The sequence below is a fragment of the Neophocaena asiaeorientalis genome, unplaced genomic scaffold (assembly GCF_003031525.2).
Source record: "Neophocaena asiaeorientalis asiaeorientalis breed wild unplaced genomic scaffold, Neophocaena_asiaeorientalis_V1.1 scaffold348, whole genome shotgun sequence".
In the NCBI taxonomy this organism is placed as follows: domain Eukaryota; kingdom Metazoa; phylum Chordata; class Mammalia; order Artiodactyla; family Phocoenidae; genus Neophocaena; species Neophocaena asiaeorientalis.
In genome coordinates this window covers 1,822,684-1,835,597 of record NW_020172672.1, presented here as the reverse complement: position 1 = coordinate 1,835,597, position 12,914 = coordinate 1,822,684, and the positions used below count along the sequence as shown (strand labels likewise).

Genomic DNA, 12,914 nt, shown 5'->3' with positions numbered 1-12,914 from the left:
AAAAGACCTCGGGAAATGAAAAAGCCTATATACATGTGTGTTGGTGTGGGGAAGAGTGATTAGAATGAGGAAATAGGCAGGAATGTACAGTGGAGAAAGGACAGCCTCTTCAATAAGTGGTTATGGGAACACTGGACAGTTACATGTAAAAGTGTGAGACTAGATCATTCCCTAAATTGAGCTATTTGTAATGAGGTGGATAGACCTAGAGTCTGTCATACAGAGTGAAGTAAGTCAGAAAGAGAAAGACAAACACCGTATGCTAACACATATATATGGAAAGAAAAAAAAAATGTCATGAAGAACCTAGGGGTAAGACAGGAAAAAAGACACAGACCTACTAGAGAATGGACTTGAGGATATGGGGAGAAGGAAGGGTAAGCTGTGACAAAGCGAGAGAGAGGCATGGACATATATACACTACCAAACGTAAGGTAGATAGCTAGTGGGAAGCAGCCGCATAGCACAGGGAGATCAGCTCGGTGCTTTGTGACTGCCTGGAGGAGTGGAATAGGGAGGGTGGGAGGGAGGAAGACGCAAGAGGGAAGAGATATGGAAACATATGTATATGTATAAATGATTCACTTTGTTATAAAGCAGAAACTAACACACCAGTGTAAAGCAATTATACTCCAGTAAAGATGTTTAAAAAAAAAAAAAGAATGAGGAAAAATGGGGAAAGCGTGGGTGCCAAACAGAGCTATATCAAGAAAGGCTGTTCCTGGAACATGGGGCTCAAAGTGGGAAACATAGTACATTTTTTCATGTAGCAGTAACATTATGAATGGTGTTTTATATTGTACAGTATTATTAGAACTACAATCCATCTACACAAAAAAATTAAAATGGATTGGGAATGTATTTGGTAACAACCGCTAATCGATCACATTATTGCTCAACACTAGAAGGCAATTTGGGAGTTTGTATCAAATGCCTTAAAAAGTGCATGTCCTTTTGACCCCGTATTCAACTTCCATAAATTTAATTCTCAAATTTCCAGAATTCATGGTACATTCATACAATGGAATATAAAGCAGCCATTTAAAAAAATGAGGTAGAGTTATGTATAATTAACCTGGAAATAAGTCCACAATATAATTAGTATAAGAAAGCATTAGAAAACGATATATGACATTTTATCATTTTTGTCCTAAATAATGATAAGTACATAAAGAAAAAAAAAAAACTAGTGGGTTATAGACTTAATTGTTATTACTTCAAAGAGATGAAATCACTGACCTTACCTTTCTACCTACGTACTTCTGTATTGTCAGAATTTTTTTTACAAAGTGTATATAGCTTTTCTATTTAGAAAAAAATGAAAGTATTTCTCTTTTGATTATTTGATTAAGTATCTAATATACATATATACACACACGCTATGTAAAATAAGCAACTACAACACGTCATTCTACTAGCTGCAAAGAATGGCTATGCCATGATTTGTTTAAGCGCTTCTCTATTGTGGATACTTAGATTGTTTCCAAATTTTTGCAACTATAAGCAGAACTTAGATGGAAATCCTTGTGGCTAAATATTTGCACGTATCTTTAATTATTTCTTTAGAATATATTCCTAGAAGTGAAATTTCAGGCTCAAGATGTGGGCACAATTAAGGACTTTTGACCCATATTGCAAAATTATCTCATAAAATGTCAGTGCCAATTTACCATTTCAAGTACAGTGTGGAGGTAGCCTTTTCCCTTCACCCAGGCCTGAATATTACTACCTCTTTTCCAAGTGTGAACAATTTGGTAAGCAAAATGACACATCGTTATTTTTATTTGTATTTCTTTAATTACTAAGGAAAATATCATTCATAGTCACTTATTGTCTATTTGTTTTTATTGTGTGACCTGCTTATTGATATCTCTTGCCCACTTTTCTACTAGGATCTCTTTCTTCCTGGTTTGTAAGAGTTTTTTGTCTAATATTAGCCTTTTGTCATTAAGGCTAATATACGTCACTTGCCTTTTTGCTTTGTTTAAGGCATTTTTTATATTCAGAAATTTTTAATTTGTATATATTTTCTCAACAATAAAATCACTCAGAATTCCAAATTACTGACCTGTAAGTGGGCATTTGAAATATACCCCGTTGTACATATAGGGTCTTGTATACGAGCTAGCTACTTCAATATATGTTCTCATATCTTTTCTGCATGTAAGCTCCTTGAAGGCACAGACCGTGACATTTCTTGACTCCACCATAGCCAACCAGCTCACAACCCAGAACGTAGCAGAGCTCCAAAATGTCTGAGATGAAAAAATATTGTGTCTGGGACCTGCTTTGAAGCAATCCAGTTTGGGGTGGGAGATGAAAATAGGGTAAAGATGAGACAGAATCAGCCACATGTTAATCATTGTTGAATCTGGGTGACAGGTAGGTACACGGAGTTCATTATACTATTATTTCTACATTTTTGTATGTTTGAACATTTCCATAAGCAAAAGGAGCTTTTTTTTTTATGTTTGCTTGATTGATTGGTCAACAGCATCAGAGAGGGGACTTCTGGGATAATAATGGTAATGAAAATGAATTACATATGCATCAAGGACACTTCTGTAGCATAAAAAAGTCAAGAGCACAGGCCTTGAAATTAGGCACAAATCCTTAGTGACCTTGAACATGTTATTCAACCCCTCTGAAACTCAGTTTTCCAGTATAAATAAGGGTAGTAATAACTACCTCAAAAGGTCCTAGTAAAGATTAATGGGTGTAAAACTCAGTGCCTGGTACCAAATAGCACTCAATAAAGAGTTGCCATCATTATTATTCAGTGCTGCGTAAGCTTGACAAGCTCTAGCCAACATCCTGGTGGTGGTGATCCCATACCCTTCACTACTGAAATCGCTACTACGGCTCTGACTTCAGTTATATTGGGCAGCAGAAAACAGCTTGGCAGAGGACTCGGTAGACCAGATGTCAGGAGTTACATTCCTGATACCTAGAAGGGAAAACAGATAGGACCACGCCAAAGGACAAAACCAGTAGCTCCCAACCTTACTCAACAGGTCAGCAAAAAGCCTTAACTCCACATTCCAGTGACACAACCAAGAACAGGAGTGATGAAGCCCTTACAACAGCAGGTCATTCACAACTTGGACCGAACCCTGGCATCACCTGGGAGCTTGAAATAATAACAATGTCTGGGTGCCTCTCCCAGAATTTGATTTAATGGTCTGAGATGTGGACTAGATATCAAGGTTTTTAAAAACCTAATGTTGTAATGTTTACCACTCTGCTGTGTGAGTTGGGCTGGGGGGTATTGAGGGAAGCGGTCAAGGGGAAACAAATTAGAGAACAGAGACCATTGCATCCCACATGAACCCCATTAAAGGCAACCCAGTCACGTGGGCCCAAGCTGTGTCCCATGCCAGACAAACCCAGTCCCATTAGGGTCCTCTCACTCCCTCCATAAACTTCAAGAGCATGTTACTGAGTAATAATTCACAGGACTAAAACATGTTATTAACACCAGGATGCATGCATGTCAATATTCTAAACAATATTAAAACAATGTATCTGCTCTCTGGGTTTTGGTCTTAAAAAAGAAACAAAAACAAAGAAGTCCAGCTAAGAGACAGTGGAGGCTGGAGGAGGGAGAAAAGCATTTTTTTCTCCTAGCCTTTTGGCAGCCTGTCAGTACAATTGAAGCACACTCAAAGAGGCAGACTCATTTTGTGAAGTTATTGCAGTGTCTTTGATCAAGGGAAAAGGCACATCCATTTCAGTCCCTGTAACGGGGACTGACCAGCTGTCTGGCTTCCTGGCTGCCCACTGGGGTGATCCAGCCTCGAGCCTGCAGACACATGGCAGTGCTTAGTGTGTCAAACAAATGAGGGGGCTCTTGACTGTCTATCCACCCTTTGCTGCACTTCAGGGGCCCCCTCACTTAGCAATTCTGCCTGGACTAATCTGGAAGTTCCCCTCCCCGGCAAACACCACCTGGTCCAGCCTGGCCTCACCGAAACAAAAGCTGGCCAGCGGCTGTCTGTCACGAGGCAGCAAACGCTTCAGAACCAAGGGGGCAGGGGTCAACCGTTCTCATAAGTAACACACTCAGAATTACAGAGGTCTAGAGAAAGGGGGAAAAAAGGATTCCGCCTCCTCCTTATTAGCCTCGTCTCAGCCCCAAACTCAGCTGTGAGGGGTTTGATTTTCTCCTGCATACATGAATTCTCAGCACAAAGATCACCTGCACTCTTTTCACTAGAAAAAATGATAAAGAATTGATGGGGGGGAAGCTTCGACAAAAGACTTTCTTTTCCTTAGGTGACATCATCTGTAACATCTTGGGAAGATTTGAGCAGTAGAACCAGAGTAGAGATGGGGATAATGATGATGATAATGACAGATATCCATATAGCATTTATGTGTTCCAAACTCATTTAATCCTCATCACAACCCTATGAGGTAAGCTACAGCAATACTCAATAATAGTAATAATAATAGTAACATGTAACACATATAATATAATAATAATTATTACCACATAGAACGACAATGGAGATCACAGTCTCCATTTTTCACATAAGGGTACTGTGACCCAGGGAAGTTCAGCAACGCGCCTGAGGTGGTGCGTGCGTTCATGCCCAGGCCATCTAGCTCCAGGAGCGGTGTGCTAACTACCGCACTAGGCTGCCTTCCTCCAGTCTCCACCTCAGAGCCTCCTTTGTTTTTTTTTTAATAGGCATTTTTATTTCTATAGAAAAGAAACAAAACAGTATAATATTCAAGTTAAAGGAGAGAGCTTGATTAAACCTCTCAGAATGGAATTTTAGTACATATTTGTTTTTTATATAGATATGAATTTTAATATTTTTATACATTTCATCTAAAATTTTGCACCATACGTTTATTTTATTTATTATGATAGCTACACATTAAAGAGTCACATTTCTGGGAGAATTTTGAGACGGGGTGAAGTCACGATAAAACATGGGACGCTTCACGAATTTGCATGTCACCCCTGGCCATGCTCATCTTCTCTGTATCGTTCCAATTTTAGTACACGTGCTGCCGAAGTGAGCACTCAGAGCCTCCTTTAAAGCTGCCAGTTCAGAGAACAGCAAGAGTATTGAGGGCTTTGGAGCTGGAGGGATCTGAGTTGGACTCCCAGCTCCCTGGCCACTCTGCGACCCGCTGTGGTTGCATCTTCTGTAAATGAGGACACTAACACCTACCTGGCAGGCTTGTGGTGAGACTTAAGCAAGAAAATGAATAAAAGCACCTCTCACAGGGTGGGCAGCCAAGGTCAGCTTAACCCTGTGGTTCTCGATCCTGGCTTCCCCATATCCTCAAGTCCATTCTCCAGTAGGTCTGCGTCTTTATTCCCATCCTGCCCCTAGGTTCTTCATGACTTCTTTTTTAGATTCCATATATATGTGTTAGCATACGGTATTTGTGTTTCTCTTTCTGACTTACTTCACTCTGTATGACAGACTCTAGGTCCATCCACCTCACTACAAATAACTCAGTTTCGTTTCTTTTTATGGCTAACTGGCTGAACACTTGAATCAGCGGGGAAACTTTAAAAAATACGGAGTCCCGACCTCACCACCCCTCCCATTTCCACTTCCACCTGCCCTTGGTCTGAAATCAGCAATCCCCTGGGCCCAGCCCCGAAATGAAACCTGAAACCCAGTGGACCAGAGGCCAGCCTACAGCCTTTGCCCCAAGACTCAGGATTACTGGGAAGCTGTGTAAGTCCTGAGGCCTCTGCTTCCAGCCCTCAGGTAGTAGTCCCCGGACACTACTCCACTCCACAGAGGGAATCTGGGCACCAGGCCCGTCCCAAGCAAGTGCTGACCCACCCTTGTCCAGTGGTCCTCCCCACTTTCTTAGAGCCACCTCCGCCCCTAGACTGTGTCCCCACCTGCAGCCTGAAAGCTTTACCACCCCGTTGTCCCATGCTGCCCGTGTTTCAGTCTGTGCCAACTTCAACATAGCCAGCATTACTTTTACACAAGCTCTAGCCAGCAGATCATACAGGATCAGAGGTAGGACTGCCTGAAAGGAAATTTTAGAATCCGAGTGTATGCACACACGAGTGTACATGCACGCACATGCAGACACCACACACGCACACAGATACCACATACCACACATCACACGCATATACCACACACACATACACAGGCACCCACATACACAGACAACCCCGCCCACACACGGAAACCACACAACACAGACACACATGCACAGATACCACACAACACACACATACACCGCACACAGACACACACACACAGACAACCCTCACACACACACAAACCACACAACACATGCACACAATATCACACACCACACAACATACACCATACGCACACACAGATACCCACACACACAGACAACCCCCCCCCACACACACACAGACACACAGATACCACACACCCACACATGCACTCACACTCCACAACCCCCAGATACTTTACACTCAAAGGGAGCAGAGCTTTGTTAGAGGTTTGGGGGCGGGAAGGAGGGGCATATAAAATGGGTAGTAATAAACAGTGAAGGGAATATGGGGGTTGCCCATGGAAACTGGCGAGGATAAGAAAAAATAATCAGCCTACATTTGACAGAAGAGAAAAATGAAGACGGCCAGCAGGGAGGATGGGGACCAAGCAATGCCAGTTTCCTGGCTCGTACCTGCATGAGCCTTTCAGGACCCACTGCCAGCTGGCAAGGGGTGGCATGGGGCCCAGGACGGGGAGGCCGGCCCCAGAAAGCAACATGGAGGGTGTCAGAGAGTCCTCAGCTGTTTCCAGAAAGCGAGGCTCTCAGGGCCCTCCTGCTCCCAGGCCCTTCCCCCCAGCCTCAGCCCAGGACCCAGGGCTGAGAGACGTGGCCAAGGCCTACCTGGGTAAAGGAGCCATCCTCGCTGCACTCCGGGACAAACACCGCCTCCTGGGGCTTCTTGGCTTGCTCGAGGGCCTGAGCCCGCTCCAGGCGACACTTGCTCTGGCCAGCGTCTAAAAGAGGGAGGAGTGCATTTGAGATTCACTTGGATCCCACACAGGAGCCATGGACAAAGCAGCTGCTGGTTATAGAAATGCTGGGGAAAAAGCACTCTGCCGTGCAGGGGGCCCACACACAGCCAGCTGGCTGTTCCAAGGGCACAAGGGCAGGGGCTGGTGAGTGCCACGTGGCCTCACCTTCCTCTTAGTGGTACTCAGAAAAGTTGGGTGGGGGGTGGTCATATTTATACGAAGATCTGTTTATTCTTTTTCTCCCAAGTATCCCCAGGCCCTCCTAGGGAAAAAAATGTTCTACTTCTATTATTTTTCACTGGGTTTATTCAAAAACACGCAAGCCCAAGGAGTCTCAAAGATGTTTTGTAGTTCAAGAACTGCAAGCACTTTCTTTGGGAAATCAGAATTCGAGAGCAGCTGGCTTAGCCTCCCACAATTCCTGTAACAGCTCTGATCAGTCCAGGGGTCACAAACTCAAATACCTACAGGGCATAGGAAAGTGATATAAATTAGAGAAGGGGCTGGCCGTGTGAAGAATGGCATTCAGCTTGGCAACACCATAGGGAGTGCTGAGGACTGTGGCAAACTGGAAAACGGGAGGACGTAGCTACTACTCAGCTCCAGCCACATGTTTGCCTTGAAGGAGGGAACTCAGACGTAACATCACCAGAGCTTCCAATTTTTTATGGGAAGTACAAAAATCCAGACTTTTAGGTTGAATTTCCCAACTTTTAAATGCTGTCTCAAATGTTTTAAATATTTTTAAACATGCGAGCAGACCAAACAAAATACATCTGTTGGCCAACAATGTGGAATTCCTATTTAGGAGCCAGCCACAATGTCTTGCCATTTTAAGCACCTCTACAAAAAAAAATAATAATAATAAAAAATAAAAGCACTAGCCAAATAGCATATCTCTCTAAGCCCTGGTGGCAGTGTTTAAAAGCCAGAAAAGTACTCATCCTTCACTGGGCCAGTCCTCCTTCCCACACTGCCCGGTGGAAAGGACATGGGGAGAGGTTGGCAAGTGAAATGAACAGACTCATTCTGAGCTCTCCCTATGGGGAGTGCCCCACGCAGGGAGCGTGGAGCTCAGGTATCTCTCCTCTGCTGGGCACATGCACACTCACCTCTGCATCTACCTCGATGTACCACACCCAGGGTTGGGTCTCGGCACTTGGCTCGCTGGTACTCACACATGGACTCGTAGGACCTGCCGTCAGAGGCACAGATAGGTTTGGGTTGAGTCCTGGAGCAGTGGAGGTTGCACTGAGGGTCACGGTCACTTATGAGAAACTAGGTTGGAAAAAAAGTGAAAGGGTACAGAGGTTACTTTTGCAAGAAAAGTAAGGATGAGTCCGTGACTTCCAATACTAGTTTGCCCTTGGGAAGCAAGTCCAGAATAAACCCAAAGTTATTAAACCCTAGAAGTGGTAGGAAACTAAGCAGCCACAAACTCTAACCAAGGAAGGCATCCTGTTCTCAGTAATTCACACACAGGATCTCATTAATCCTCACAACCCTATGGAATAGGAACTACCTATTCTGTAGATAAGGAAACTGAAGGCTAGAGAGAGGTAACTTGCCCGGTTGTACACAGCTCTAAGTGGTGAATTTGAACCTAGATTGGTCAGAGGTCAAATCCAAGCTTTCACCATTGGGACAGTTGGTCTCCTGGTCCACGCTGATGGTCTCTGCACTTGGCTCTATTTGGGTACCTCCCCAAACCAAGAACTCACTAGCAATCTCTACTTTCCATCTTTGGAAAGTTTTATTGATTAGAAAGTAGTACTGAGCCCCCAAATCTATCACCTTTCCATTCTGCCCACTGCTCTCTAGCAGAATACAAGTTAAGCAATTTTCTATGAGAAAGGAATTTCCTGATTTAATATATCATCATCATCAGATTGTGAAATGCTGAGTTAAACAGTTTTCTTTACTGCAGGACTTCCCAGACACCTTTGGTGCATTCGTACGCATTATGAATCTCCAAGAGGTATAGCAGATTAAAGATACGTAGCTGCAAAGTATTTGCCACTCTTCCTGTTGAGCTGTGGAGTCTAATTCCCCTCCTTTGAATCTGGGCCAGCCTCAGTAACTTGCTTGACCAATAAAATGCTGTGGCAGTGATGTGCTGGGACTTTTGAGCAAGGTTACATGAAGCCCTGCAGTTTCTTCCCGGGCCTCTTGCAACACTCACTCTGGGGGAAACCAGCCACCATGTAAGAAGCCCAACAACACTGAGACTGCCATGCTAGGAGGAAGCCCAAGCTAACATGAGGCGAAACCAAGTGGAGAGAGAAATGCCCAACCAACACGGGCACGGAGACATGTGAGTGAGGAAGCCTTCAGATGAGTCTAACCTCAGCAATCATCTGACTGCAACCAACAGAGATGAAAAGGAGTCACTGCTTGAGAGACCCTGAGCAAGACCCGCCCAGCTGAGCCCAGTCAACTCGCCAGAACCGTGAACGTTAATAAGTTGTTTTAAGCCAATAAGTTAAAAAATTTTTTTCCTATTGAAGTACAGTTGATTTATAATGTTTCAGGCGTACAGCAAGCCATTAAGTTTCGAGTGGTTTGTTACACAGCAATAGATAACCAGATCAAGAGCATATACGATTATGTATCTCCCAAATTTATTTGACCATGAACCCCTTTCCCAGTGAACCCCTGTTAACAACTGCAGAATACAGCTGGAAAACAATAACTGGACAATACAATCCACAACTCACCCCTGCACAGGATCAACTTCCCTCAGGCTGCCCCTGCTTAAAACCCTTGAGTGGTGCCCCTCTGTCCCTGGGGACCTTCCCATGGTCTCCTGGTCTGGCAGATCTGACGCTGGGGCCCCTTCTCTGGCCTCAGCTCTTCCTGTTCTGTCCCCACCTTGCTCACTGCTGGTCGGGTACACTGGCCTACTTTCCAGTTCCCAAATGGGCTACATTTGCTCCTACCCCTGGGCCTTTAGACACACTGCTCCTTCTCCCTTTCCTCCCACCCCTACTCAGATTTGGGTTCATCTGGGAGGTTCTCCCTGACTCTCACAGGTGAGGACGGGTCCCCCTCTAATAACCTCTCACCCCACACTTTTCCTTCAGGGCTCTTAACACAGTTTGATGATGAATTGATTTGTGTGATTTGATTAGCAATGGAATCCCCCACTCTGAGCTCCAAGAAGACAAAGATTCTGTCTCTTCTGTCTGTGAATACATCTCCAGCATCCAGCACAATGCTGGGGTACTTGATTATTTGTGGGATGAACGCATCCCTGAAGCAGCCTTTCCCACACAGCATTTACCTCCAAACCAGCTGGTGTGACGTGACAGGCCTGGTCTCCCAGGCTCCTGCCACCCCCGGGGATCACTGGGCCACTCCCCTACCCCACTCCCCATCTCCCTTTCTAAGCTTTCCCCCTCCCTCCCACATTACATGGTGGGCAGAGGTGGGCCACAGCTTCTTGCCCTAGCTCTACTTCAGAACATAAGTTATCTCCGAGGCTGAGAGGTGGGTCTCTTCTCTCTCCATCCCCAACCCAGGCCCCTCTGCCACTACAGCCCTCTAAGCCTCCAACCCACTGGGCACCAGGGAAAACTTGGGACCCAAAGGTCCAGCTGAATGACGCAGGCTTGGAAGCCCTGGCTCTGGGCACCTGGATGTGCACAGGACCCAGGTGGCTGCAACCAGCAAAGCTGGACTAGAAGTCTCTCTTTTTCCCTCAGACTCATTCCTCATGTGTCTGCAGCCCAGAAATGCAGCCAGACTTGGCTCTGTAGTTCTGCCTGGTGAGCAGCAGGCGCTGGCCAGAGGCTGGGATCAGTGTTCTCACACTCTGGCTTGCAGGCCAACCAGTAGCCTCAAAGCTGTCCAAGAACAGATCAAGACACTGCTGTCACGCTACTCTCTCCTGGTCCGTGGAAGTCAGGGCTACTTACATGAAGTCAGACCCTGCTTTTAAGACCTATTTGTTAGTTATTTTGCCATGTCAATCCCCAGGAGCCAGGGAACAGCATGCCCTTTGTTCTCACGATCACACAAGGAGAGAAATATCCGTATCTTCTAACACCTGAGAAAATCAAGGAACTCATCCTTGGTCACAGAAGGATCTGGTTGCCAGACCTTAAGTCTGAAGAGTGATAATAATAAGTGCTGATAATTATACATCACTTACGATACGTTAACTAATTTAACCTTCCCAATAGCCCTACGAGGCAGGGTACGCTAAGTGTGCGTCAGTGCTGAACTTGACACCCAGGGCCTGGCTCCAGAGCCACGCTTCTAACCACTACACCGAACTGCCTTGAATTATTACAGAGTAGCACTGCAAACAGAAACTCTGACCCAATTGCAAAATTGGATTCAGTTTGGGATTAGCAGATACAAACTACTATATAAAAAGTAAAAAAACAAGGTCCTACTGTATAGCACAGGGAACTATATTCAATATCTTGTAATAAACTATAATGGAAAAACAACAAACAAACAAACAACTGGATTCCCAAGTCAAAAACTGTTTACCAAGAGCCTACTCCATGTGAGACACCAACTGCTGAAGATCCAGATAAGACAGCCCTGCCCTCCAGGCACTTTAAACCTACTGTGAGAAGCTCCTCATACAGCTTTGTTCACCTTCAAAAAAGAGGAATTGTGGAAGACATAGTTTCTTTTCAAACTCAAAGAGGTTGCGCTGTTGTCTCTTCACAGCTCATGGGAGAGGGGGGCTGCAGGCATCCCTGTGGTGTTGAAGAACAGGCCATAAATTTGGTTTGGAAATGGTTTGCCCTGGGCCAACAGAGATGCCATAGCAGCTCTGCCAGAGACCAGCTTCATAACTAGGGAAACACTGCCTGGAGAAAGACAGGTTAAAGGCAGCTTCAGAATAAGCCCCACCTTTCTCCACACACGGAGATCCTTCCGGGCTTTGGGACCATTCCCAAAACGGTCCATCTAGAAATGACTGCCCCCAAGGCCAAGGGAAAAAGTTCTGAAACAGTCCAGGACCATTGCTAAAGACCATCTCCAATCATCTGTGGTGACTAATTTTTATCTATTTCAGGAACCAAAAAAGACAATGAGTTCTATAAAATGGAGGGTTTTTTTTTAATTGAGGTATAGTTGATTTACCATTTTGAATAAGCTTCTGGTGTACAATCAGTGATACACAATTTTTAAAGATTATACTCCATTTACAGTTATTATAAAATATTGTCTATATTCCCTGTGCTGTACAATATAGCCTTATTTATAAGGCTATATTGTGCAGCTTATTTATTTTATACATAGCTGTCTTTACCTCTTAATCCTTTACCCCTATCTTACCCCTCTCCCCACTGGTAACCACTAGTTTGTTCTCTATATCTGTGAGTCTGTTTCTTTTTTGTTATATTCACTAGTCTGTTGTATTTTTTAGATTCCACATATAAGTGATGTCATACAGTATTTGTCTTTCTCTGCCTGACTTATTTCACTAAGTGTAATACCCTCCAAGTCCATCCATGCTGTTGCAAGTGGCAACATCTCATTCTTTTCTATGGCTGAGTAGTATTTCACCCCCACCTCCAGGGACCCTAGGGCATTACTTGGGTCCACAAACACTGCTTGTTCAGCCATCCACTGATCCACTTTTATACTTAACAAGCAAGCACTATGATGCCCCCTGCATGCGAGGCATGGGAAGCAGAACACAGCCAGCATAGTCCTGCCCTCAACGAGCTTGCACTCTAGGGTGGAGAGAACAAGCAACCTGACACTGATCGTGCAGCAAGGGAACAGGATACCACAGGACCAAGAGAAGATTTCATTCTTGGGACTCGGCAATGCTACAAAGCCACAGACTCCAAAAGAACTTTCTGCAGTGATGGACATGTTCTATATCTGTGCCATCCAGTGTGGAAGCCACAAGCCACGTGTGGCTATGAAGCACTAAATCGTAGCTGATGC

The 12,914-nt window shown here is 44.7% G+C and overlaps 1 protein-coding gene and 1 pseudogene across 4 annotated transcripts in view; both read right to left on the bottom strand.

Moving 5' to 3' along the window:
* SMOC1 (SPARC related modular calcium binding 1) overlaps positions 1 to 12,914 on the bottom strand; it is a 152,215-nt gene that overhangs the window by 79,246 nt on the left and 60,055 nt on the right. For all 4 annotated transcript variants that reach the window (XM_024739663.1, XM_024739662.1, XM_024739660.1 and 1 more), the window contains exons 2-3: positions 8,105 to 8,270; positions 6,862 to 6,974 (exon numbers count right to left, since the gene is read on the bottom strand). In XM_024739663.1, coding sequence (XP_024595431.1) covers positions 6,862 to 6,974; positions 8,105 to 8,270 — 279 coding nt within the window. The remainder of the gene's footprint in view (positions 1 to 6,861; positions 6,975 to 8,104; positions 8,271 to 12,914) is intronic.
* On the bottom strand, positions 4,936 to 5,035 carry LOC112396121 (uncharacterized; annotated as a pseudogene).